This window comes from Saccostrea echinata, unplaced genomic scaffold, assembly GCF_033153115.1.
Source record: "Saccostrea echinata isolate AGI-Se365-2 ecotype Australia unplaced genomic scaffold, CSIRO_AGI_Sech_v1 ptg000015l, whole genome shotgun sequence".
Lineage (NCBI taxonomy): Eukaryota > Metazoa > Mollusca > Bivalvia > Ostreida > Ostreidae > Saccostrea > Saccostrea echinata.
Window position 1 is genome coordinate 1,425,003 of NW_026889764.1, and position 27,584 is coordinate 1,452,586.

A 27,584-nucleotide genomic window follows, 5' to 3' on the forward strand; every position below is an offset into this window, starting at 1 on the left:
GAAATAATTAATTGCAAAATATCATGATTTAGAATTGTAATCCGATCCTTTATCTTGTGTGTATAATTATATCCTGTTGTTAGTTCTTATCATTATTACCAGTACAGCTAAATAATACACTTAATCAAAATCCAAATGCTATTTTGGATTTATCTCCTACTGAAACTACTTAGAAAGAAGGAAACAGTGGCAAAACCTTAAATTTCTTTATTTGAGTAAGTCTTACATTTTCATTCTTTTTACATCTATATTTTATATCTATATGTTGGAATTCAAAGCAAAAACATTAAAAAAAAAATGATATCCCTCAAAATAAATATAAATTTACTCTAATTTTTAAGATGTAACAAATTAATTTGAACCTAAAACCTTCAAAAAACAAGAGGGTATAATTAAAACCCCAATTTCTCTGACATTTAAAAGACATAAATGACAGTGGTAAAATTCAAACCTGATGATTAAATATAAACACTTAAAAAATTTTCACTTAAAAGTTTTTCCCCCGGATACTTCCGAATAAGAACATGGCAAACAGGATTTCAATGTTGTCATGGAATTTACATCTCTATTATTGAATTAAATTTTCACTTCAATCTCAATTTATTTTTATCAATGTAAAATTATAAAATTACTTTAAACTGTGTCCAAAAATATACACTTAAAGGCAAAGGAACTGAAAAATAAGATAAAATTAACAACTGAAATTGAGTTAGAATGGAAATCCAAATTTACGTCCTTATTTAAAGAGGGAAATATACGACTGGTCAGGATACACGTAAACTGTTGATCGTATTGTCATATGCATAAAACAAAAACAAACAAGGAAGAGCACAAAACAACTAGCTTAATGAAAGAAATTTCTTTTCTTCTCAACAGTCGTATAAGATGATAAACAGTAATTGTGCATAAAAAATTTGATTCAAAGTTGTCGAAATGTACAAAAGCGTCTTACAACTGATCGAAAAAGAAAGATCGCAGAATCCATTATACTGTTTTTGGACAGCAAAAAATCACATACAGAGAAATGACGGTAAAACCGTGTTTAACAACCAATTTACGGAAACCTTTGAGGAGCAGAAAGATAATGAAATTTTAGTCGGGAAAAGAGAGATATCAAAAGAAGACCATTTAGGATTAGAGTGTGTCGATAGCAAACAAGAATTCGTTAACGTTAATGTATCGGATACTATAGAAGGGAGAAAGAAGTTGAGGTCTGCGGAACAGATTTTAGAATCAGAATCTAATGAAATATCAAATAAACCAGAAATTTATAAACCTAGTGACACTGGTTCTGGATCAATTGTTAAATTAAATGAAATCGTCGAAACAGACGAGACGGATTACTTCGACAGCGAAGATGAATACTGGGATACACAGAGCAGCGAGAAGAAGCGCAGAGAAGACATGGCGAATTATCTACATCCATCTACAAATGTCCCAAAGGAGGGGAGATATAGTAAGAATTCAGCCATATCTTCCATTTCATTTTTTTTTCGTACGTGAAATCACTAGATATAAAAAAGTAAAGCTCTTAATTTAAGATGTGAAAATAACGTTTACTTCCAGGTTTGAAAAAATTGTTAGCTTTATCATATATTCGATGACACAATAAACACAGAAACTCAATATTTGAAAGGAACTTTCGGCATAATAGATTTTTTTCAACCAACCATACTTTTTTTAAATGCAATTTTTAATTGACAATTGTTTTCAATTATTTGATTTTATTTTAAACCAGGTATAGCAGTAGAACGATTTATCAATCTTCCTTTTTTAAAACGATCAATTCGCAATTTTGCTGTCGGTAACAGTTTTGAGGTACATGATGTCATTTCGGATGGGGAGTGCCTGTTCCGTGCAATAGCTGACCAGTTTCTGATCAATGGTTGTCCAGGTCATACAGAGACAACATTACGACAAACAGCAATAAAGTAAGCATTCTTTAACTTAATAGCAATAGTGACTGAAGTTGAGTTGACAAAGCATTACGAACTCTGCTATGGACACTAAATTCACCGAAAGATCTCTACAAAAGACGATGATTTTGTTTGCTATGTCTCACATGCTTAGAACAGAACGTTTGCCTTGCCAACGATTTACTGACTCACCATACCAAAAATAATCATTCACTTTTTCATTTCAGACACCTCAGAACAAAGTATCTTGGAAAGGACGGGTCACATCATACCTCTTTTCTGTCGGGAGAAACTTCGGAGGAATACCTTGCAAGAATGGAAAGTCCCGGGGAATGGGGTGACCACATTTCCCTTCAGGCCCTTGCTGACGTTTTTACTTTAAAAATCGTCGTTTTTAACGTCTACCAAGATGACATCAGAAGAACAGAGGTTATCGCAGAGTTCAGTGAACAAATTAAAAAGAGACCGATGACAATATACCTTGGTCATCTTGGGGAGTTCTACTATCTGAGTTTACGTCCTAAACACTGGCAGTTGCACTGGCCTTATAGTAAGTTCTATTTTCATCCCATTCCTATAAACAATGTAAAGTACAAATGGTCTACATCTTTTTAGCTTACCTGGGCCAAGTAGCTTTTCTGATCACCGTTGTCCGGCGTCCATCTAATTTTTAACCTTTCACATTTTCAACTTTTTTTTCAAGAACCACCTCGGCCAATTTTAACAAATGCTGGCAAAGATATCCTTGAGTAAAATGGATTCAAAATTGTTCAAATAAGGGGTCAAGTACCCTTCGAAAAATAATCAATAAAGGCAAAAAAAATTGTGGTGAGGTGTTGAAAAAAAAATCTTCTTCTCAAGAACTACTGGTACAGAAAAAATAAATGAAACTTATGTGAAAACATTCAGAGAAATTGTACATTCTAAATTGTACAAATCATGGCCTCAGGGTAGTTTTGGAATATATAGGAAAGAATCTTGAAAAATCTGTCTAAGATCCACTATACCAGAAAAAAGGGAAACTTAAATGTAATCTGACATAAAGATTCTAAATTGTTCAAATCATAGCCCCAGGTGGGTAGGGCGGAATCAAAAAAAAGGGATCAAATTTTCATATTTGAATAAATAGGGGAAAATCTTTTTTATAAGGACCACTAAACCATAAAAGATGAAGCTTATTTGCAAAATTCCTGTCATATTACAAATTCTAAATTGTTCAAATCATGACCCTGGGATGTAGAGTATGCCCAGACAGTTTCCACATCTTAGAAAAAAATACCGATGCGTGTCGTAATCGAAGTTCATTTCATCACCACTTAAGTCTATTATAAATTAATGTTTTAACATGCTGACAAAAGCCGGTTACAGCAATGAGCCAGGCTCAAAATTGAACCAGTATATCAATACTGACTTCTGCTTCGCCTCGGGCACAATTAATATATTTCTATATATAACCCACATGAAAAGTCTCTATTTTTCAAAATACCAACATGACAGCATGCTGTACGAACATATTAAGTACAATTATGATTTAGTCATGTCAGTTTGACTGATTTGAATTCATGAAATAGTTTAAATTGTTATTCTAGTTTCAAAATGTTATTTTCTTTCAGAGGCATTGCTGTATCGCTTACTAGCATGTTCAAAAGATCCAAACACTCTCCTAAAAGACAAACTGCTAAATATGCCATCACGGCAATATATTCCAAAAAGTGAACTGGATGAAATTTTTGAACATATATCAGAACTGATATATAGAAGGAATGAAAAGAAAACACAAACAGCATGGATAAATTATGAAGAGATCTTTCAACCCAACAGTGGACAAGAGCTTCAACTAGAAGAAACTGAAGGTTACATGCACTCATTTCAAAAGTCTTGGCATCAGTATCTCCATTCATTACGAATTGAATTTTCTTCTTGTTTAATTTTAATACCTCTTTCGATCATCTATTACTCATGATTCGTGAATGTCAATTTATATCAACATTCAACTTGTTGCTTCTTTTCTACCCATTGATATGCCCGTATCAAACAGACATGTAATTTTAATTACATCTTATGTTTGTGTGCTTTTTTTAAAACGCTATTAGCTTTCTTTTAAGTTACTTGGTAGTAATGTACATGTACATTAATTAATTTCACTTTCTCTTTTTGAGGATATATAAAATGATCATTTTATGACTATAATAAAATATTCTTTGTAGATTCCTTACAGCTGTTGATTGAAGACCCTCTTCACACCGATCCAATTTCAGGAACTCCCTTGCCACATCTAACATTCATCCTAAAGCACTTGCTACCTTTCCAAATGCTTCACCATAATTTTGGTCAACATCCACCTCCCCTACGCACTGGAGAAACACTTCATTTCCTGGACTCATTTGCTGATGGAAGCGATTTTGAGCTAAGTGACGTTAGTAAATCGCAGAGAATGAGAGCATTTTACAATATGCAAAGAAGAGGAAAGGTTGCGAAAGTCGTAGTATTAAAATCTAACATACCAGTGTTATCTGCAGAAGCACCGCCGTTGCCGTACGCATTGCATTTAGATACGTCAAATACAAGAGCGGGATACTGTAGGTTGAAATTCCCCGCTGAACGAGCAGTCTTGGTTGGTGAAAAAACTTGCAAAATAGAGTCTAATACTTATTTACAAGCCTACAGCATTAAAAAAAGCAATTCGAATTTTCCGAATTTGGGCATAAATGCCGAAGTTAAATATATCGGGCTAATGTGCCCAACGTTCCTGGTTGCCTTAGAGTGGTTGCATTTAAGGCGAAAATTTGACTTTCCCTCACGCGATCTCTTGATTTTATTTCATAACATTCCCTGCATATTGATACCCAAAGCGCACAGGAATTCTGAAAACCCAACAATTGAATGGAAAATAAATTTCTCCAAGATAGAACTGCTGCTTTTCAACAGCCTTACAGATTCACAGCGACATGGGTTTGCTGTAATCAAGGTTCTTCTTGATAACATAACGTTCCATGTTGAGAAAAGACTAAAAACAAAGCATATAAAATCCATATTTTTTCAAGCGTGTGAAGAAATCCCATCTCACATTTGGGATTTAAACTTCAGTGGGTGTATTTTGTTTGTTCTCAGCAAATTGGTGATCTGCTTAAAACATAGATTTCTGCCGCATTACTTTATCCCACAAAGTGATTTAATTGAGTGTTTTTCAGCAGAAGATATTGACAACATATGTGTTTATGTCGAGTCTATTAGGGCATTCCCAGCCCATATTGCCCAGTTCGTTGCTGAAAAACATGGATTTACATTTGGACCAAACTTGGTTAAATCGTTGCTGAAAGACATTCCTTGTTTTGTGCAAACTAGAGATGTTGCAACGGTCGTTGAACACACCATGATTCCATATACATATCGCGCAGCCAGATTTCTTGCAAAGATGGGATTTTATGTTCCTACGTGTGAGCTATTGAAAGAAATGTACTTAGATGCACAACTCATACCAGAATACAGATTGCAGAAGAATATGCCCAGCCTTCAGGATTTCTTCAGAAATGCTCTACACAAGATGAAGCAGCGATCCTCACGTATCATACTAGCTAAACTTTACGATGGCAGATTTGGAACAAATTTGACGGATTTATATCTAAAAGAAAACGATTTGTCCTTGGCGAAAATTCTACCTTGGGTTGTTGACTTTAGGATCAACTGGCTTAAGGTCCCCCAAGATAAGTCCGGAGACTTGCCTTCAATAGCAGACTTTTTATATAAATATAGTCTAAAAGAATTTAACAAAAGAAATAAACTCCTTTCCACTTGTACCATAGAAGTAGCCATTCGGTGTATGAGACACACACTACAAGAAGATTCAATTGACATGAAAGAAATAGATGATGAAGACTTAAAAAAAGAAATTTTATCTCAAAAACGGGAACTAAAAGCTAGGTTGAAGCAGTACTATGTACATGTTTTCAATATATCAAGACTAGATCTCAAATTTTCTCCGCTTATCGAGCACATGCCTGATATTGAAAAACTTTGCGAAGAATTTCCTAATATGGCATTACTTTTGAGTAGGATGTACAAGTATCTTAAAATGGATGATAAGAGCAGAGAATATGCATCAAAACAACTTGCATCCTACGCCTCTTCGACAAGGCAAGTATCAATTTACTTCTTTGTTCATATTTGGAAAGTATGTGAGCAACATGAATTATCATCTGTTGACACCCTTACAAGTTGTGCATACAATTATTCTTTACATGCAAGGTTTCGTATAAAAATACCGTCATAAAATTCATTTTCTCATTTATATCTATGTTTTGGGAGACTGTTTAAAAGATGTTATTTAAAATAAGAGGCCCATGGGCCACTATGCTCACCTGAGTAACCCTGACTGCATGCTCGATTTTAAAAGATATTTCCCCCTTTATTCCAATGAAAAATTTTGACCTCATAATGTGATCTCATTCTAGCCATAAGGGGTAATGTCTTAACTTGAATCCACACAACATAGGATGCTTCAATGTCAATATGACTAACATGGCCTTGCTTTTCTGGAAAACTTTTTTTATTTTTTTTTTCTGAACACAAGCTTTGAATCCCTATTTTTGCCCCATCCTAGCCCCAGGGGCCATGATTTGAACAATTATGACTATATGTCATATTGAATTGCTTGCATACTAATATCACTTATGCATAACCCAGTGGTTCTTGAGAAAATTTTTGATATATATTTTATATATATGTACTTCAATGTAAAATTCTGATCCCCTATTTGTAGCCCCACCCACTTCCTGGTGCCATGATACAGACTTCAATTTACACATTCTGAGGATGCTTGCATATTCATGTGACTATCTAGGCCCAGCTGTTCTTGCTGATATTTTTAAGGCTTCTTTCCTGTATATTCCTATGTCAAACTTTGATCACAAAATGAAGCCCCATGGGGCATCCTACTCCCTGGGGCTATGATTTGAATCTGCACTAACTGAGGATGCTTGCATTTTAATTTGACTATCCGTTGCCCTGCTATTCTTAAGAAAAATGTTTCAAAGATTTTTTCATCACCCCTATCCCCAAGGTCCCTGATGACTCGAACAATTTGGAATCTTTACTTTATCATACAACATTCTTTAAACCAATTTTCATTCAATTACTCAGTGTTTAATTACTCTTTCTTCAGGTGATGGACCAAAACAAGACTTCAGCTTAAAACAGCTAAATTTTCAAGACGAACCAGATAACTAAACTTGAGGTTTTCTCTGCTATGGATTAAAGATCATATCCAAAAGAGCAGTCTGATTATAAGATCTATCGACAAACCACATTAAGTGATTGGTGGTTCAAATACCATGATCAAATTACTAATCATTCATGTACATACAAAAAAATTAATCTGTATTTTTTTTTTCTTTATTTCATGACAAAATAATTATATCAACAGTTACAAAATCAAAGTCTTTTATTTCCCTACATCACAGTTATTGCACACTTCTGAGTGGTACACTGTAAACAAGCATTGTCCCAAAAATTCAGGAAAGTCATGTTTTTGACAGATTGAATGTCACTGAACGTTTGAGTTTGGTACTCTGTTTTTAGTTGTTTAGCATTTCCTTTTCTGACAGAAGAATGGCGGATATAATTCTCATAGTGGTGAGCAGACTACTATCATAAATTTTATGTTGGATAGAAAACAAAAATATCCATAAACACTCTACAACCCCCCCCCACCCCCCCACCCCCCGATTAATAGGATTTTTTTTCAAATGTATGTTTTTCTCTGGTATTCAATAGAATGAGTATTTCATCTAAAGGCTAGGACAACTTAATTAAGTTTAACAAGTAAAAGAACTTTATAGTGTTAAGATACAACACATTCATTACGTTATATATCTCAAGACAGACTACTTGCCATAAGAAAAATTGAATTAGTTAGCATAATCTAACAGATTTTTAATTATTACTCTCCAGAAACTAGTACAGGATAGCATTTGTGACAGGTACATGTACATCTATTTTAATGAAAGTAAATATTAATTAAGAGATAAATACACAAATTTGTGAGCTCTGGACATCATATTAACATTGTACAGATTAGGTTAATCATCATGAACAAAGTATGAAGAGTAAGTCCTGTAATGTACATATTAAGCCATTAAGCCATTTATCATTCTGTTTTTAAATTTCTTTTGAACTGAGGCCTACACTACAAGGTTATCACACATTTTTTTACTGGTACATAGTAATGTGTGCCTTCATTTTTAAACCGAATTGAACTAAATGTCCTTATTCACATAACACAGTTGTACATAAGTCAATTCAGGTGCCAATTAATATACAATTTATATCATGTAATTTATTTTCTATTTTTATTTGGAATTGTGAAATTTATTGGTGACAAATTTTACTTTTCACAAGGCCAAATTTTCTCTCAATTTGCCAACATTAACCTGTTTGATAAATATCTCATAATGATCCATCAAGACTATAAAGTTCTGCACAGGAAGAAAGTAGACATTTTAACAGAAAAATACTGGATTTCACAACGTCACTGAGAAGGATTTTCCTTTTGTTTACTCGGCATCTCCTTAGCAGCCGTTGGTGTGTGATTGGGCCTTCTGCCATGATTCAGCGAAGACTGGTATGCGGCTGAAGTGTCTATTTTTAGAACTTCACGAAGTGCCATGGTAGCGTAACAGGATTGTGGAAGAGACATTTGGATTTTCAATGCATTTGCAGTACCATCTGTCAACAAGATGTATTTGATAAACACAAATGCCCCTGGTGTGGTCATTTCTGATCATAAGACATTGATTTGAAGGGTAACAAATTACTCAATGAACAAGCAACTGAGAAAGTGGATTAGCCTACTGCATATTTGGTTGGTCAATTTCCATTATACCTGGCAGAAACATGCCACATATGCCTTATATAAGATATATAAAGCATGTTCATATACCTACCTTGTTGTAATAATATTAAAGAAAACACTTGAGAGTTCTTTGTTCTCCCTCAATGTTATAACTGCTTGTTAATACAGAGATAAAATCTATTTTTTATCACTAGACATGGATTTGAACTGTAAAATTAATCAAGTGGGTGTGGACCCCCACCCCCCCACTTTTAAAACATGTGAAATCACATTGAACATGCTGAACAGTAACATACTTGTAACTATATATACCAAACTCCTGTGATTTACTACATCAATGATTAAATAAATGTCTATAAAGAAATAATTATAGTAACAAATTCATTATGAAATGCTCATCCTGTAATATCATAAATTTTAGGATACACAAAAAATAGTCATGTACAACCACTTGTAACTACCAGGTACTCATTTATTATTATTTATTTATCGTTCACGGGCATGGCCAAGTAGTTATGATTGATGGACAATATTTTAACATAAATTGAACAACACCAAAGACCATTCATAGCAGCAAGATTCAGAAGAAAATAAATTATTTACCACTTGTCTGAACTTAACATGTGGAGTCTCCAAACAATGTGTACACTAGGTATTTATAGAACACCAAACCCAGTCCATTTAAATTTAATTTTTTTTTAATTTGTTTCTCCAGAAAAATGGGAGAGTTTAAATTTTAAAGAAAAATAATAAAGTGCTCATAATATATTTCTAAAACTTCGCAAAAATAAAGTCTCTAAGTTATGTGGTTCAAAAGTTATTAGGAAGGTTTAAGTTTTTGACAGAGACACAGATTGACAGATGGCAAGACAGGGATTTTTGATCTTCGGGCATAAAACAATTTTATATGAGAATTTTAGTGACTAGATTTAAACAATAGGAAATTGTACATAAAATACAGAGTGAACGTGAAAAACTGCATTATACAAGATTACTCATGTTATCTTCAGGAACCACACATTCTGATTTCCTGTGAGCATATTTTATGAAACAAGGAAGTTGGGTAGTGTTATTCCATCTCCATTTGTATTTATACTTTAGCTAAAGTATGTACATGTCAAAATTTTAAAAACTTTTTATACATTGTACTTTCGTTTTTATGAGTATAATAATTTCTGCATCAAGGAAAAGCCTACATATGAAAGTACACATGTAAATAAACTATGATAGTGTAAGTTTATGTTAATGAAATCTACCTGGTTCTGAAACAGGCTCTGGTTTTTGTTTAATGAGGTCAAGGTCACTCAAGGTCAGCTCCTTGGTAACATCTGTGTATTTGTACATTTTCCAGTTCAAATCACTTGGAACTAGAAGTAATCTTCTGTAAGCACCTGGTAATGCATACTGCCTGTAAAATAATACGTACAGCTTTGATTTGCACCTTTTTTAACATTAAATTCTAGTTTAATTAAGGTCAAGACCTAGTAAATGAGTTTAGACTGTCTTTTTGGTGCTAGATCCATTATGACGTCATAATTGATTTAAACTTAATTTTTCCCGTGCTTTACAGCTATTATAGAATTATGTAGAAAATGAAACATTTTCATGGAATTCAATTTGAAATCATGTCAAAATTAACCCTCAGGCTGACACCTATATTCAAATTAATATCATTTTAAAGAAGAGGTCAAGAAGATATGAAAAACTGTTTTCTGAGAGACTGTAGGCAATATTGATACATTTTCTTTTTCTGAGAAGGAAAAAACTCCCATATTTATACTTGACTTCCTTCATTTTTCATTGAAAATAACAGTATCATTTTCCGTTGAGTTCACCTAAAAATTATGCCCCAATACACCTAATTTCGCCAAGCTATATTTGTAAAGGATCATTGAAAGAACTTGTTTCTCAGATTTCAGAAAAATGAAGGCACCTTTCATTTAATAGATCTTGACCTTAATATAAAGGAATTTTAATGTAGAATTGACCTTGATATTGATTTCATTTTATATATATTCTTACTTATTGGAGTGTTTAAGTCCTTCCATTGTCAGTCCATCGGCTTCCAAGAGATCAGAATACCATTTACCCACTGTAAATTAAAATAAAAACTGAATTCTTAACTCGTAGGATACTGCTATACCCTAAATAAATTTTAACTACATCCATTCTCTGTATATACACTTATTATTAGCCTTAATAAAAAATTCTTACATGTAAATGTATAGATCTGTAAAAGTATACAAAATAAACCACCAGTATTTTAAAGGGGCCTGGACATAGTTGCATTACTATTTTGTTTTCGATTTTTATTTTAAAAAATTACTTCAGTTTAAAGAATTAAACTTACCTGAAAATTCTTAAAATGAATTTAATTCTGAAATATTGTTCATAACTTTACACCAGACATCTGTGTTTGTAAACATGGGCATGAACCCACTTTTTCATTGGCTGATCCAAAGTTCTGCACCTATGAAATGTTTTCTTTCTTTTGTTTCTCAAAGCTGTCAATTTTATTTTTCCTTATATGCCCAGCATACCACTGAATAGGAATGCCAAAGTCAATTCAGTTAATTTATTGCACCAAAAAAATTGTCTGACGACCTCTTTTTTGGTAGTCAAGAAATTCTCTTTGTACAGAGAGATTTAAACATTTAATTTAAGATAATAGAATATTTAGGGATTTCTGATTTGATGAAAAAGTGGGTTATGTTCTAATCTTTAGTAAGATTCCAGTTTAATTTCCGTCCATTAATCTTCGAGTCTCACCTTCATTGTCTGGGTATTTGATATCAAACCCTGGTAAGGGCAGTAGAACATCTTGTATGGTGTACTGAGATAAGTTTTCTGTTGTCACTATGGTAGGAGTCACTCTAGAACTGGTGTTTTCACCTACAGTATGGTGAAAAACTTTGTAAATTTACATCAAGGTTACAAATATTATCCTCAAAAGTTTAAAAGAAATCTTTACCAAAATCTTCAAACATTTTTGGAGAAACAAAAGAACAAGAGGCCCAGGGGCCAGATCGCTCTGCTAGGAAAAAGCAGAAATCAGTTCAGTCTTGAAAAGTTTAAATATAAAACTAGTTTGGGGGGGGGGGGGTTGTACTGTAATTGAGAAGATTAATTCCACTTTTATAAAACTTTCATACCCTGTTGTGTCTCCATCCTACACTTGGAGGTCATGATTTGAACAAACTTGAATCTTTCCTATGTAATGAAGGATTGGTATACATTTCAGCTTTCCTGGCCCAGTGGTTCTTGAGAAGATTTTTTAAAAATGCCATTAAATTTTCCCTAATTCTTAATTATCTTTCCTAGAAAGAGAGCATGGATCTTTAGTTGAACAAACTTGAATCCCCTTCATCCAAGGATGCCGTGTGGCAAGTTTGGTTGAAATTGGCTGAGTGGTTCATAGAAGTTCATGATGTGAAAACTTTACAAAGGAGCCAGTGACAACAGATAACATAGAATATTTGATCAGAAAAGTTCACTTATACCCAGGGGAGTTAGAAAGTGGCAAACATCGATGACTTTACACTGAAATATTCAATCTACTTGTCTTTTGGAAATTTTTACTTTTTTTTGGGGGGGGGGGGGGGGGGGGAGAGAGAAAATTTGCAACTGGGACAACTATGGCCCTTTTATCAGATGTAGATGCAATGAATATTAAGCCCTCAAGAAAATATTACTGTAAAATCATATATTTTTGAGGAATAAAAACTTTGAGGTTTAAGGAAAATATATTTATACAGGAGGATTTGATTTCGTGGTAGAATTGCAGCTTTCATACATATTATTTAAAATTTTAAAGTTTAAGGAGGACATGAATTCAGGGATCTCTCCATACAATGAAAACAATGAAAGTTTTAACCCCATGAAAATTAATGAATTCACAGTAAGGTAAGTCTGGGTAATTTCGACCACCGTTTAATTTCGACCACAGGAACACAACACTACACAAAGATCTACGGAAATGTTGAGACATGTTTAATTTATTCAGAATTATAGAAAACTACTTTGAAAAATTATTAACACACCATTAGTAGAGGACTCCTGGTTTTCCTCTTTAAAGGCCACATCCTTTAAGTCACCTTTATAAACTAAGTCACCAACTACTGGCACCATGCCAAACTCCTTCAGACGACGTGAAGCTACATGGTTCCATATATAACTTTGGTAACCATGAAGATATAACATTCGGGTATTTCTGTGAACCTATAATAAGATACAAACAAAATTTTATTGTAAATGTACATTTATATATTAGATTCAGATTCAAACACAAATAACTGTAACAAATCCAATGCCTCAAGTATGTTTAAACTTTAAATTTAAATGCTGAGGAGTAAACTTCTCCTTGTACTGTAAGAATGTTCAATCTTTTTAAGCCTAAATTCTGAATATGTACCATTTGGAAGGCATTGGCGTAGTTATTTTCTCCGAATTTAATGAGGCCCTCTAGTAGTGATCTTTCTATTGCGTATTTTCGTGGTAATGTTTTCAACATCTGTACACAGTTTTTATCCTTCCACCAACTCTTTCTACACTCAGAAATAAACTCTTTCTCTACATAAAGGATGAAACACAAATTCAACCCAAGATAAATGTATGACTCATAAATATGATTTCTGTACTACATAGCTTTAATTTTACAACTTTACTGAAAAAGTTTTTTTTTTTTGACATAAAGTCAAACCTCATTGTCTTGAACTAGATCAGACCAAAATAATACTGTAAAATATCTGAGGATTCATGACATCAAAGTTAAAAACATAAACAAAGAATGGTAGGTACTGCCACATCACTTTGACATATCCCTGGTGTTTGAGAAATCTGTCTTCAAGATATCGATGTGGGATAGGATTAGGTGACACTTACCTCCTGGTCTAGGCTGTAATATGAGTTCTCCTGCTTCCTTGTAATTGCCTTTCAGTAACTCCCTGAAGTGAAAATTTAGTGTTAACAAAAAAATGTTTCCCTTCAAAGTTTCTTTACTGGGTTTGACAATAAGGCATGTCCGACAGAGAATAGTCTAGTAAATGAGAAGTGCAGAAAATGTATGTGAACTAGACCAACTGGTCATATGGATGCATAAAATGTAAACCCATTTTCATCTTTTATATACAAGTAAAGATTATAAAGCCTTTTAAAGATATTTTCTTATTTATCAGTTGTAAACACCCAGCTATCACTATGTATGACACAATCACTACTTTTATAGCCACATCTGTAATAGGCAGAAAATGCTGTTATTTATCATTATAACTAGTTTCATTTAGTGTAATGATAATCAATTTGTAGGTCATACTTAGATAATGTCTGTACATAATGAAAAAATCTCCTGTGCATTTGGCATTCTGCTTGTACATTGTAAATATCTGTAGACTTTGAAAAATTGTGTCATAGTGGTTTGTTTCAAGTTGTTTGTATCCATTCTTCCCGGTAGTTAAACTCATTTGAAAATAATGAAACTTAAATATGTAATGAATTTTTCTCTCTAAAAATAAGTTAAAACTTATTTGATAAAAAAATATAGCTCAGATAAAATATTTGATGCCTTATTTGTAGATGCATCATTTTTGCAAGTTTGGTTCAATTAAGGCTTATACATCCTTGGAAAATGGATTTACATCAAAAACTTAATACAAGCTAATGCCAATACCATAAGTATAACATAAAGACGTCAACTTCATAGTGGGGAGCCAAAAAATTGGAAAATCTTTACAGATGATGACTTACTTTCCCACCCTGTATGTAGGAATGGTGGTAGTGCCGAATCTTTGCATCCCAAAGTAATTAATGAATCCGTTAGTCTTCAGTGATTCCAGGGCAGTCTGCACTGTCTCCTCATTCCCAGTTACATTCCTGGTCATAAAAACAATGAACGATGTGGATCAAATATCCTACCAAACGCCAAACCTTATAACAACTCACACTCGGTAGGAATCACAAAATAATTCATTATAACAGAGTGGTCAAGATAGGGAAGTGAAGTTTTAACAGAAACTGTAAAATGGGATTATGGACTCACACAGCATAGACATTTAACTGTATGAACTTTGCAAAGTATACACAGCTGATATTAAGTATCTTACACACTGACATATCAAATATCAGGATTAACTTGGTGTGAACTGTGGTCCTAATTTGATTCAGCGTCGTCACTGGTATCCTCTGACCAACATATCACTCTTATGAAATCCATGTTCAGGAAAGTTTATTAAAAGTTTGACTGTATATCAGGTTGTCCATTTTATCATAAAAACATAGAACTACTGCGCAGTATTAAGTTTTTCCACTGTTTATTTTTGTACTCTTCACCATTTAAGGATAAACCTATGCTTATTTACACAAGCATAACTCTGGCATAGACTCGCCATAGAGAAATGATTTTGACTGCAAAACAGAGCAGCATCTTTTTCTATATATTTAGGAAAAAATACAGTCAAACATCATTATCTCTAACTCAATGGGTCCGAGAAAAATCTTTCCAGATATCTGAGGATTTGAGATATTGAAGGTAAAATACAGCTGTACATAAAGAAAAAGTGGCTGGGAATCCCAAATAACTGACATATACATGGTATTCAAGATATCATTATTCAAGATACTGAAATTCAATTGTATCTACAATTTCTTAGGATAAAGAAAACATTTACAGCAACTGATTTAAAGTGAATACCTCAGTACAATAGTGAATCTGTTGCCTCCAAGTTGACCCAATTTCAAGGGCTGATCAACATATCTGAAGTTGCCAAGAGCCATCTTGTAAAGGTTCCGATTTCCTCCAGCTAGTTTCTCAGCTCTGACCCTGTATAAATGAAAAAAACATTCAAAATAAACATCAAATTAATGACATATGAAAAAAATCTTCAAGTTTACTTTTATGGATGTCAAACATGTATCTGAAAAGAATTCAAATAACCTTTTTTCTACATTCAGTATCTACATGTACTTACAAACAAGAGGTGTTTCAAAATGAAAATTATTTAATTGTTACAGTACATGACATAAATCTTTTTTGTAGTAAACACATTGAATCTGTTGAAATGTGTACTTTAAAAGGATACAAATTATGAAAATTCTTACACTGGAATTTTCTTTGTATAAAACATCACGGTTGATAAAGAATAATAGAAAATGTCAGAAAAAACTGGGAAACACTGTTAATTAGTAAAATCAAACCTTGTTTTCTCAAACTTGATGGGGCCAAGAACAAGAGGCCCTTGGGCCACATCGCTCCCCTGAGTAACTTCGGCCATGCTGTTCTTTACCAGATTTCTCCCCTTGTAATACCTATTGTGGCCCCGCCCTACCCCCGGGGGTCATGATTTGAACAATTTAGAATCTACACTACCCCAGGATCCTTCCACATAAGTTTCAGCTTTTCTGGTCCAGTGGTTCTTGAGAAGAAGATTTTTAACCCTCTTACTGCCAGAACTGTGTCAAAATTGTGCAGTTGATACGCCAGAACTTTTTCTTACTAGAAACAGAGTGCATTGAATATTTCTTTTCTAATTGTAAGCAACATCCTAAAGATAAATTCTTTATTGTAATAATTTTATAAATTACTAAATAACGAACACAAGGATAATTCAACTTCTGAGTTAATGATGTCAGCTCCTTTGCTAATATTACGTCACAGTCGTAAGAAAAAGTTCGCGTAATTTGTCAAAGTAATAAAAATCATAATGTGAAAGAGTATTTAAAAAAAGAACATCCTAAATGCAATAATGAGCTGATTTTTTTTTCTTCCTGCTGTTTAAATTACAACTTATAAATCTCTCAATTAGAAGAGAGAATAACATAATTAAAAAGTATTCTAGTTATAAATTCAACTAGTATTTTATGTAAAATGCTTCTTCCTTTTGCTATAAAAATAGGAAAACGTCATCTAAATAACCCCACACTTTTCGCCTAGAATTTTTTTTTTTCGACAAAATAAATAAGACTATTCTGTATGTCTATTCAATCCGCTGGGATACAAAAAAAAAAAAATCCTGCGTTACCAGTATTTTTAAAAATGTTTAGGCCTATAATATAATATTTACTAGAGATTGAAGCTCGTTAAATTATATACAATGTATAATCTCATTTTTGCCGAGAAACGAATTCAAACAAAGCATATTTAATCTGAGAAATTCAAGTGCAGAAAAAAAAGAGAAATTTTCATAAATTTGACACATAATTTCAAATAAGATGTTTCTTACAGAAGTAGATCTAGCCGAATATCATGGGGGAGGGGGGAGGGGCTAAGCAAACGATGCGCACATGTGTTACAAATATTTGGAGGGGTGGGGGTTGGGGTTGGTGAAATTAATAAATATAATCATATGTAACATATTAAATTGTTTTTGGAACATTCAGTCATTGAGAAAATTGTTTGACGTAAAGGTGTGCATGTGAAGTTGGTCTACGTCATGGCCATAGAAACCGGGGAGGGGGGGGGGGATGGGGGCCGTAATGCACCCCTAACTTACAGATATATAGTAGACTGTGGGAAACATAGCTAGTACAATATATAAACATAGTTACTTTAGCTTGCCCCCCCCCCATAATTAACATAAAGAGCACCTGCATACTTTTTTTAGCTTGTCAAAGAATTTCTGTTTGATAGCCCCCCCTTCCCTCTCCACTACCCCCAAATGAAATTCCTTACTATGGATATTGGACTGAAATGCTCGACAACATATAAGTCATGAAACTCAACCAGTAATTTTAAGAATTTAAAATTCATATATGTCCCATTTTAAGAATTTAAAATTCATACATGTCCCGTCTAATGCCATGATATGAAAATCTGATGGGCCTAATTTTACAAATTTGATTCATTATTCTGTTCAAAATTTTTAGCTGATTGTAAGCAGGGTTAATCAAAATCTTTAGGCAAATCTAAAGAATGACGTATGAACTATCTGAAACATATGGAATATAAAAGAAACACACAGCTTACGTGTAATTGCAGAACACATTGAACATTTCTTTAATTACATGTAGTCATATTGTTAAATAGTATTGCTTGCATAAAAATTTCGATATTTCAAAATTGTTGTAAAAATAAATTTTATTTTCAAAAAATTAATGTAAAGAAGAAAAGTAATTAAGTTACATGTAATCATAAAATAAATTTTTCTGATAGTCGTTAGTTATTTGGTAAAACAGACCAGTTGTATAAGTATTCTTATATACGTTTGTTGTGCAGAACAAATATACTAGTAATAGTCAAAGCAGAGGATCGAGAAAAGGAGAAATCATTTCAAATCCCAAGCCCCAACCCCCCCTCCCCACCAATCCCAGACACTTCTTTGACGGTAAATTTAGCATTGAAATTGAAACAATCAGCTTTCCTACATTTGGTGCAGAATATGTTCAACTCTCGCACGATTTTGCATTTAACAAACGTGGAAATCACCAATCTCCTCAAGAATTTTTTTACGGATAAACGGCCTGTTTCTGACAGAATTCAGAAACTATAGCAGATCATATCCAATCGATGAAAGTCGTTTAAAAATGTAAACTAATTCAACTGAGGTTATACAAGTATTAATTGGGTAGCTATTAAAGAACAAGTCTCAATAAGGCTTATCTGTGGTCCCCGGTTACTTGTCAAATTTCGAACATTAATTAAAATTTTTAAAAATTAAATTTTATTATTAACTAATGTCTCTATTATTTGAATCATCATCTAAAAATGTCAAACAATAGATATAGGCAGCATACGAAGCTGCGCGTTGAAGGTAAGGTCCTTTGATTTTCATGTATATCAAAAGAAATCAGTGACAGTGACACTTCAAAGCTTTCGTAAACACCGAGCACAGGTTTGTTCAGAGTCGAGTTTGAAATATAATGTGTATATTATATGTGTAGATGTTAAGTGAAAATATCTTTGTTGAACAACCCTGTGCTCTATGTTTTCTAATTAAAAGTAATAAGATTTTGAATCTCTTCGCTGACTTCATTTGCATGCGATTTACCTCTTTATGACCTGTTTAGAATCACAGCAAGCCACGTTGATTTGTATCGTTACGGGTAAATGCCCCCAGTAAACGTGCTAGTTCTCAGTTGAAACGTACTCAGTTTTATATCAATCAGCAAGGACTTGTTTGGTTCATCTTGTTATAGCTTTTATTGCCAAAGTTTTGTAAATAGAAAATTGTATTTGTAGTTGATTGTGAATCTTGAACATATAATTCGTCTTTGAAAGAAATACATCATACCAAGATCTTCTTTTTATCTGTTTATAGTATCTAATCTAAATGTCTCCGCCCATTTCCATGTAATAGAGAAACCGTAGTCTGATCGGGGGGAAATGTTCCGGCATTTTTTATTGTGATAAGTGTTAAAAACAGGCTTGTAATTTTTTTTATATGTTTAATTATTCATTATAAATACACAATGTTATAATTAGAAATACTTCGTTATACACAATGAAAACAATCAAAATACTGTATGCTAATATTTAACCGGTAAACCAAGGGTGTAAAAAGGGACCACACTACTATACCTAAGTAGAATACTCCTTTATTTATATCAATACACTGTTATAATTTAACTATCAAGTGTAAAAAAGGCGATGATTTCGCCTCAAAAATGTCTTGGAATTGAACAAGCATCCAGCAGTAATATGCATCCATGTGCGTTATTAGCAATTTGTCCTCCACCTTTCTGGTTCTTTCATTGATGGATATGTTGATATCAAGGTCGGTGGCAAATAATGAAAATTTTCAAAACAACAGCTTAAGGATGAGAACAGGAATAATGTTATAGATGTTTATTTCAGTGGTGTGGCTATAGGCAAAAATAATGTGGATGCTTTTTCTGAATCAAGCTAAGGGGTATGCAGTGTTTGGATAATGCAAAAGAATTTACCTTTTAACACTGATACCAATTTATTAAAATACGTTCTCTTTTCAAAGAATTTTGTATTTTTCTTTTTAAAAAAAATAATAATAATGTGGATGCAAGCATACATAGAAGCTATGCCACTGTAATTTATAAAAACCAGGAAATATTAATCCCGCTAAAAATGTATTTCAAGTATTCTGTCTCGTTACTACTATGTAAAGAAATTGTCAGAGGAATATATGCACAAAGTGCGAACAATTTTATTTGCTTAGAAACATATCGGAATTCAGGAAATAAGTTAGTGTTTCTCAGGAACGGATCTTTTAATATGTAACAATAGTTGGTGCGGGAGGAAAAGTTTTTTCTTCGTGTGACATCCCACAGTCACCGAATTTACAAATGTATAACAAATCAAGCGAGTATTCTATCTGTAGATCTTTAGATATATACATGTAATATATTAATCGAAGAAACAATGATTTATTGAAGATGCACTATTTCAAAACATAAATTAAACTATTTTCCTTCTTTTAAAAAAATGGCGTCTATACGTCCCATGACTCACTTGTACATGTAGTACATGTACTCCTGGTTTGATTTTCTGAAATTCCCATTCCATTTTTTTCTCTTTTGATTCCCGAAATCAAGTTTTTAGAGTAAAGTTTACTAAATAGCCATAAACATCTGAATTATTTCTGATCAGCTAAAAATTCATAATCTAATTTTTCTGTATATACTCTGGCCCCAAGATCGTTTAGCAATCCTAGACTTTTAAAATCAAAATTTCAGTAATTCACAAAACGGATATTTATTACAAACTGACCTTTGAAAATTAAAATTCTGAGAGGAAAGTTAGGTGGAGGGGGTGATTTTCTCGATTTAGATTATATATTTTAATACCTCGCATCTCGCAGGACAGAGTACTGTAGATCACTAAATTTTAACGACACATTGTTTCCGCGAAATAATCCACCCTTAATAAGCGAGACAATTTTTTTTACGAATTGTGGTAATTGCTCTATATAATTTTTAGGAATACTTCTATATGCGAGGCGAGAATGAAATTTTTTTCCTAAGTTTCTTCCTAAGGTAGAAGAGATGATTTATTAACAAAATTTTCAAGGGCAGAGTGTTTCATTCCAAAATCTGACCCCCCCCCCACAATTTAACTGGTCGTCCTCTTAATAACACGAAAGGGAAAGATACATCTTAAATTCTATGTATGTTTCTATGAATAAAAATTAAGACAATACAAGTATACTTATCATACTTTGCAAACTATGAGTGCTAACAAAGATTCTAAGCCATGTCTTTAAAATAGGCTATGATTATCATTATTCTTTGTAATGTTCTTTTTTTTTGGTGACTTTTAAAGTTAATCTATAGTAAAAGTACCAAAAAGAAATCAAAGACCGTTTCATTTATAATTGCAAAGTCCATTGCAAAGTGTCTTGAATATGCCCTGTACGTATTGTGACGTTTTTGACGTCATCACTGTGAGTTGACGTTGTCATTGTATCACGGTTGTCTTTCAATATTTGTCAAGATAACGTTACAATTTTTATTACTTGGAGCAAATAAATGCTTAAATAAATACATGATTTATAAACTTAAACACTGAATAGATCAATACTTTTTTTTATATAAAATACTTTTGATGGGACATATATGACCCCTGTGGCAGCCAGTGGGTAGAGCCCATATATGACCCCTCTGGCAGTAAGAGGGTTAAAGATTTTTCCTATATATTTCAATGTAAATCTTGGATTCCCTATTGTGGCCCCACCCTACTCGCGGGGGTCAAGATTTGAACAATTTAGAATCTACACTATCCCAGGATGCTTCCACATAAGTTTCAGTTTTTCTGGCCCAGTTGTTTTTGAGAAGAAGATTTTTCTTACATATTTCAATGTAAAACTTGGATTCCTTATTGTGGAACGCCCTACCCCCGGGGGTCATGATTTGTACAATTTAGATTCTTTACTAGCCAAGGATGCTTCCGCATAAGTTTCAGCTCTTCTGGCCCAGTGGTTCTTGAGAAGAAGATATTTAAAGATTTTTCCTATATATTTCAATGTAAAACTTGGATTCCCTATTGTCGCCCCGCCCTACCCCCGGAGGTCATGATTTGAACAATTTAGAACCTACACTACCCAAGGATGCTTCCACGTAAGTTTCAGCTCTTCTGGCCCAGTGGTTCTTGAGAAGAAGATTTTTTAATGACCCCACCCTATTTTTGTCTTTTCTTGATTATCTCCCCTTGTAAGGGGACTTGACCCTTTATTTTGACAATCTAAACTCCCCTTCACCCAAGGATACTTTGTACCAAGTTTGGTTTAAATTGGCCTAGTGGTTCTTGAGAAGAAGTTGAAAATGTGAAAAGTTTACAGACAGACGGACGGACAGACGGACGGGCAACAGACAACGAGTGATCAGAAAAGCTCACTTGAGCTATTCGATGATTCAAGATTATAACATGTACAAGGTTAAAATAGATGAAGAGTGGATGGGACTAATTACTTCCAACCCACTTTCACTCAAAAATGGTATTCAAGAAATTGATGTTCGAGATACAGATGTTAAAGTGTATTAAACGGTACCTGTACGCAGTCATTTCTTGTGATGTAATTGCTCTCTTGTCTTTGGTGCCAGCAAATTGGAACAAGTTTTTATTAATACTGAAAAAAAATATGTCCAAACATAAGTATTCCACAACTTGTCTTACATATTACAAAAGTTCAAAAGAAAACATAATACACACATGTATTCGAGTTAGACAGAGAATTATGTAAAATATACATGCACAAACATGTAAGCTTATATAAAAAATAAATCTACAGTTCCAACTTAATGCATACTGGTGAATAATGCATCATAACATTATAGTGGCTTTCAATTTTTGTAGATTTTGTAAATCCTTTTCAATAAAATCCAGACTATGAATACCTATAAATAAGCCATATCTTTCATAACAAAATGCTATCCAGCTAATTTCTGTGAATTCAAGCAGTCTTCAAACATTAATTATAATGCACCAGTTTTGACTTACTGAAAAAGCTTAGTCATTCTGTTAATGGCCTCCATTGTGTCCATGTTTTCTTTGTACAGGACAAATCGACAGTAGTTCCCACACCCAGGGGGCCATGGATTTTGCATATAATTCTGTCGAAAATATTGACCTGAAACAAAATAACATCAAACAATGGCTAAAGGTATTCTGCCTGACATGGGATGTTTTCCTTGAATTTGTTTTATAATTATATGAATTAATATGTCATCATTTGTTGTCAAGATATTATTTAACTTTATATAAACAATATTTGCTTTAAAAAAGAAGAGATAGGCCTGACTGCTACATTTAATTTTGAAATTTTTAGCCTGAGAAACTAAAGATAAATTTTTCTTTATCCCAGTAAAGAAATTAAAGAGAACCTTCACTCACCAGCACTTCCTCCCCTTGAACCTTTGGCAGTGATTTGTATAAATCTAACATCATCCTCAAATAAAGTATCGGATTGTAGCTTTTTGTAGTTCTTTTTTACAATCTGGTGGATTTTTACTCTCATTTCTTTATCCTCTGGAGCCTAAAACATTTTAAACTTGGTTAATAGCTATCAATGATGTAATATTGATTCTGTCAGTAATTGTGCATTAGCCAAACTTCAATGGTAATTGGATGTAAACATGGTATCCCCTACCTAAAATAAAAATATATATATCTTCCAAATGATGTTTTTATTTTCAGTAAAAGTAGTATTCCATGAGGGTGCACATATAAATGATTAAGTGTATGCAAAAATTAGCGTAAAATTCAGATTTTTATATTTTCGTCAATTTATCAGGGGCCTTTTATTTATGTCTTTTATGAGAGCTTATCATGCAGGAACATGCAGTATGCTAATATTATTAATCTTGACCTTTAGACCTTGTCCACTGAGTCTGTGGTCTCACTCTGTAGGAAAGTTTGGTCTCCATATTGAAATACACCTAATTTAAAGTGTGATCACATGAAGGTAAACCATTCTGACTTATTCTGACTACATTTGAATTAAAGACCTTAAAATCTGTGTGTGATCTGTCTTAACCACTGCTCATCTTTGTGTAGAAAATATTCTTTTTGTAGAATTAAAAGTAATACAGTAACAGTACTTGCATTACTTCAGAGAAAGCCACAATTTTGACCTATGACCCTGAACTTTATACAATAATTCTCCTTCTAACCAACATTTATGTATAGAAATGTACATTATGTAAATTCAAAATTTAAAAAAAAAAAAAAAAAGTTTAATTATTGCACCACATAAATGTGTTTTGATGATGGTTATCAATCATTTTGAGTTTGACCTTTCACCAAGTGACCCAGTATTGATGGACAGACAGAGAGATACTAAAAGAAACTCCGAAGACACTCATCTTGATATGGGGCCCTAACAAAAAATGTTCATTACTTAACTTATTGCAGAGTCAATCTTAAATATGACCTTTACGTCTAAATTTTTTGTCAGATAAAATACTACATCACAATTATTACACAATACTTAGGTCAATGTATATGATATTTATAACATTTAGAACACCAATACAGTGTATATATGAACTTCTTACAGCAATATCAACTGTTCTCTCATGTACTGGGTTTGCATTGAAGTTGTCCAGAATTTCTTTCTGTTCAGGGGAAAGAACTCCCTCTAAATCCTCCTCCTTACAGAAGAAAAGTCAGTTTGTTTTAGACATCAAACATCTTATCTGAATGAAGTTTGAATAGAAGAAAATTTGAAATATTTAAAAAAAGCCAAGCATCACACAGAAATCTTCCATGCAATATATTTGTGAATTTAATCTTAAATCCAATATATGCATGTATTTCTATACATTTTTTTCTTTAGAAACAACCATGCATATAAGAAATATGCTTCAGTATTTTTAATGTTTGTTACCAGACCATTTAATTGGTCAACCAATACCACTTAAATGTGCTGCTTCAGATGATGTATGTACACAAACACTACAGCTTCCCAAAGCTTCAAACAACCACAAAAGAAAGTATACAACATCTGATAACTGTTACAGGTTATCCCAGGTAATCAGTGGGTTTTTTTTCTATCTGTGGTATATTTTCTTTTGTGAAGATATATCTGTAGTTCTGTGTTTTCCTACAGACTTGTCAGCATACACAATTTCACAGTTTTGTGAAAGCAGTAAAATCATTTTGTGGGTCTATCTTGTGTCACAACATCTTTCCTTTTCTACCTCTTACAGTAAATCATATCTATATATTAACAAGACTTACAGAGCATTCAAAAAATAAAACATTCCAAAAAACAAAACTGTGGAATCATTTCATTTAATGGGAGGGTGATTTTTTGTATATATGTTTTTAATTAGCAAGATTATCACCAGAGGAAAATGTGTAATTTTTTAGATGAAGTTTGATTTAACTAGAAAATAACTACCTAATCAATCCCCTTTACAGTTACTAATGTCAACAAAAATAGAAATACAATTGATTTTGCATTTTAATATTTCCTACATAACTGTAAAAATTCTGAGATGTATCATATATTGTAGATATACTTTTTCCGTGTGTAATTAATATTTTCACCATGAAGGCGGTCACAAATTTCCACAGAAATTTGTTAAAGCATTCTTAAAGTGCTTTACGAAATAAAATGGCAGTCTAAGAAATTGTCGTAATTTTATATCCGCAGGCTGAACAGAAATTGCAATTCACGGAATTGTGATGCCGTGGAAATACATGTGTTTACAGTACTCGCTATAGGAGTTCTTTTCATTATGGGAAATTGTCTGCAAAATTACCCAGTATATTGCAGTGAACCTGTAATTTTTTTGTTAATCCATGACCCCCCCCCCCCTTTTTTTTCAATGAAAATGATTCCACAGTACCAAAAAAATATTTTGACTGCTTTGCAAGTTGTGAGAAGTCATGACACAGCCTTGACCTTGTGACATTGTGTACACTGACAGACATACATACAGCCTGTATCAGGGATTGGTCCACCTCTAAGCTGGTCAGTTTCACTATCTTTCCTTCCTCATCAATTTCATTCACTATGAAGTCTGAATACCTAAAGGTTGGTACATAATAATTACATTCCAATGTTTCTTTAAGATCTAGATTAAACATGTTTAAATTTGTTTCTTTTTAATTGGATTTTTTATATGAGGTAGAACTTTAGGAAGATAAATATAACTTAATTTGAAAATGTGAAATGTATGAGTTTTAGTCATTCCTCATATTTCAAAGACCAAATAAATGTCATTTGATTTTTGGTAAAAGCTTCAAAATCTTTTGACAGAACTCAGAAGAGAAGATTTTTTTAATTTTGGGTTGATTACAAAGTGGAAAAAAGAGAAAATTTCAATGTATTTTTACAAAACACTAGACAGTATTCATTTTTAAATAGTTACATGTGTATTTTTGATTTCTGAAAATTATAAAATGCAAATTATTTTTATTTTTTTTTTGTTATTTTTTTTTAATGTCAAAATAAAACAAAATTACCATAATAATTGGCAAGTTTTGTTAACAATTTAAACTAACAGTCAAGAAATGACAACCTTTGTTTAATTATGGCATTAAACCCAGGAGATGAACCAATGTATTCCGTGATCCCCACATCCTCTTCTTTAAAGAAAACCCCTTCTGGGTCCCCATGCTCTTCATGGCTTCCTTCCTTCTCCATACTCGCCTCTAGTTCCCCTGCTGTCTCCCCTTCTAATGAGGGGTCATCTGTCTGACTCATCTCACCCTGAGCTTCTAGGACTTCTGTAAATATTTCATCTGGATCCTCATTAGGGGCTCCAAAAGGGGAATGACCTGGCCTCCCTCGACCTCTTCCTCTCCAATGACCCTTCCCTGAGCCCCTTCCCCTTCCTCTGCGAGGCATTCTATTTTTTTGTCAGCTGTGTCTTTAAAAAGTTTCAAAATGACAATTTTAGACAATACAACATACAATGAAAATAATCATCCTGATGAAACCATTGCCAACCTAGATTGCACTTCAATAGACAACTTTTACATTTATAAAAGTTATTTCCCTTTGTGGGGTCAATCTGGGGTAAATCGGCGTAATTCACCGTTTTTCCCTCTGTATCATTACGAACTTTATGAGGCAGAGGCTTGCAAATTATACCTTTATATATATGTTCATTATGTTGTCTGTGTTGCCCCATACTATAGCAATACAGGAGTGGTACAAAATTGTCACAAATTGTTTGAAGGTTTAAACATTCAGGTAAGTTACAAAGGACATAGCAGCTAATTATAGTGAGAAAAATGACCGTTACTCCAACAAAGAGAGATAACTTTAAAGAATGTGAAAGTTGTCTATAATTGACAAATTGACAATGGTTTTCTTGGTGTGAAAAATGTGTACCTTCAAGTTTTGTATCATACTGTATAAATAGTTTTATCTGTTTTTAAAAGAGGAAGCCTCTTGTTTTTAAACCGAGCTTGAGTCATCATCACTCTTGATTAGAGGTCAACTCCTTACCGGAAGAAGAAGTACTATATTGTGTTTGATATTTGCTTGAGAGTGATGGTAGGTCTGTTCTTCATGAAATCATTTGAATATTGTTCCACAGAGGCAATCACATAACACACTTAGTGTTCTATACTTTTTTCAGTTTTAATAATAGATTAAAAAAAAATTCTATCTATCTCTGCTTCACACACATCTAATACGCTATTCCTATAACTTATAAATTGACTTGTCAATTGAGATACCGAGGAATTTCGGATTAAGATGCTGTACTTGATTTGACATATTGCTAACATGATTAAATCTATTCTCCACATATTTTCTGTGCAATGATTGTGTGGCACTGTTCAAAAAACAATTACGGTTTAATGGTTAACCGTATTTTCGTAGAATAATATGCCTATACCTGAAAAACTTCTAGCTGTAGGTTCAAGTTGTCGAACCTGAGAGTGAACGGATACTAGTTTT

At 33.0% G+C, this 27,584-nt stretch overlaps 2 protein-coding genes across 2 annotated transcripts; one reads left to right on the forward strand and one right to left on the reverse strand.

Moving 5' to 3' along the window:
- The first annotated feature begins 933 nt into the window (after window positions 1-933).
- Window positions 934-3,632, forward strand: LOC133187980 (uncharacterized). The gene is made up of 4 exons (XM_061323372.1): window positions 934-1,456; window positions 1,739-1,931; window positions 2,144-2,466; window positions 3,532-3,632. Exons 1-4 carry the CDS (start codon window positions 934-936, stop codon window positions 3,630-3,632), a joined length of 1,140 nt encoding a protein of 379 aa, XP_061179356.1.
- A 4,263-nt stretch (window positions 3,633-7,895) lies between these two features.
- LOC133187370 (pseudouridylate synthase 7 homolog) lies at window positions 7,896-27,545 on the reverse strand. The gene is made up of 16 exons (XM_061322717.1): window positions 27,523-27,545; window positions 26,194-26,544; window positions 25,610-25,700; window positions 24,220-24,315; window positions 23,057-23,198; window positions 22,664-22,793; window positions 22,215-22,292; window positions 15,452-15,580; window positions 14,509-14,634; window positions 13,648-13,709; window positions 13,178-13,335; window positions 12,807-12,984; window positions 11,536-11,658; window positions 10,789-10,858; window positions 10,023-10,174; window positions 7,896-8,639 (listed from the first exon to the last, which is right to left on the reverse strand). Exons 2-16 carry the CDS (start codon window positions 26,520-26,522, stop codon window positions 8,443-8,445), a joined length of 2,061 nt encoding a protein of 686 aa, XP_061178701.1. The 5' UTR covers window positions 26,523-26,544; window positions 27,523-27,545; the 3' UTR covers window positions 7,896-8,442.
- Window positions 27,546-27,584: the final 39 nt, after the last annotated feature.

Coding starts and splice junctions, on each gene's coding strand:
- LOC133187980 (XM_061323372.1), top strand. CDS start 934: ATGTACAAAAGCGTCTTACAACTGATCGAAAAAGAAAGATCGCAGAAT. Junction 1,932..2,143: donor TTACGACAAACAGCAATAAA/GTAAGCATTCTT, acceptor TTTTCATTTCAG/ACACCTCAGAACAAAGTATC. Junction 2,467..3,531: donor GCAGTTGCACTGGCCTTATA/GTAAGTTCTATT, acceptor TTTCTTTCAGAG/GCATTGCTGTATCGCTTACT.
- LOC133187370 (XM_061322717.1), bottom strand. CDS start 26,522: ATGCCTCGCAGAGGAAGGGGAAGGGGCTCAGGGAAGGGTCATTGGAGA. Junction 13,710..14,508: donor CCTACATACAGGGTGGGAAA/GTAAGTCATCAT, acceptor TTTTCACTTCAG/GGAGTTACTGAAAGGCAATT. Junction 11,659..12,806: donor CCAGGAGTCCTCTACTAATG/GTGTGTTAATAA, acceptor ACCATACTGTAG/GTGAAAACACCAGTTCTAGA.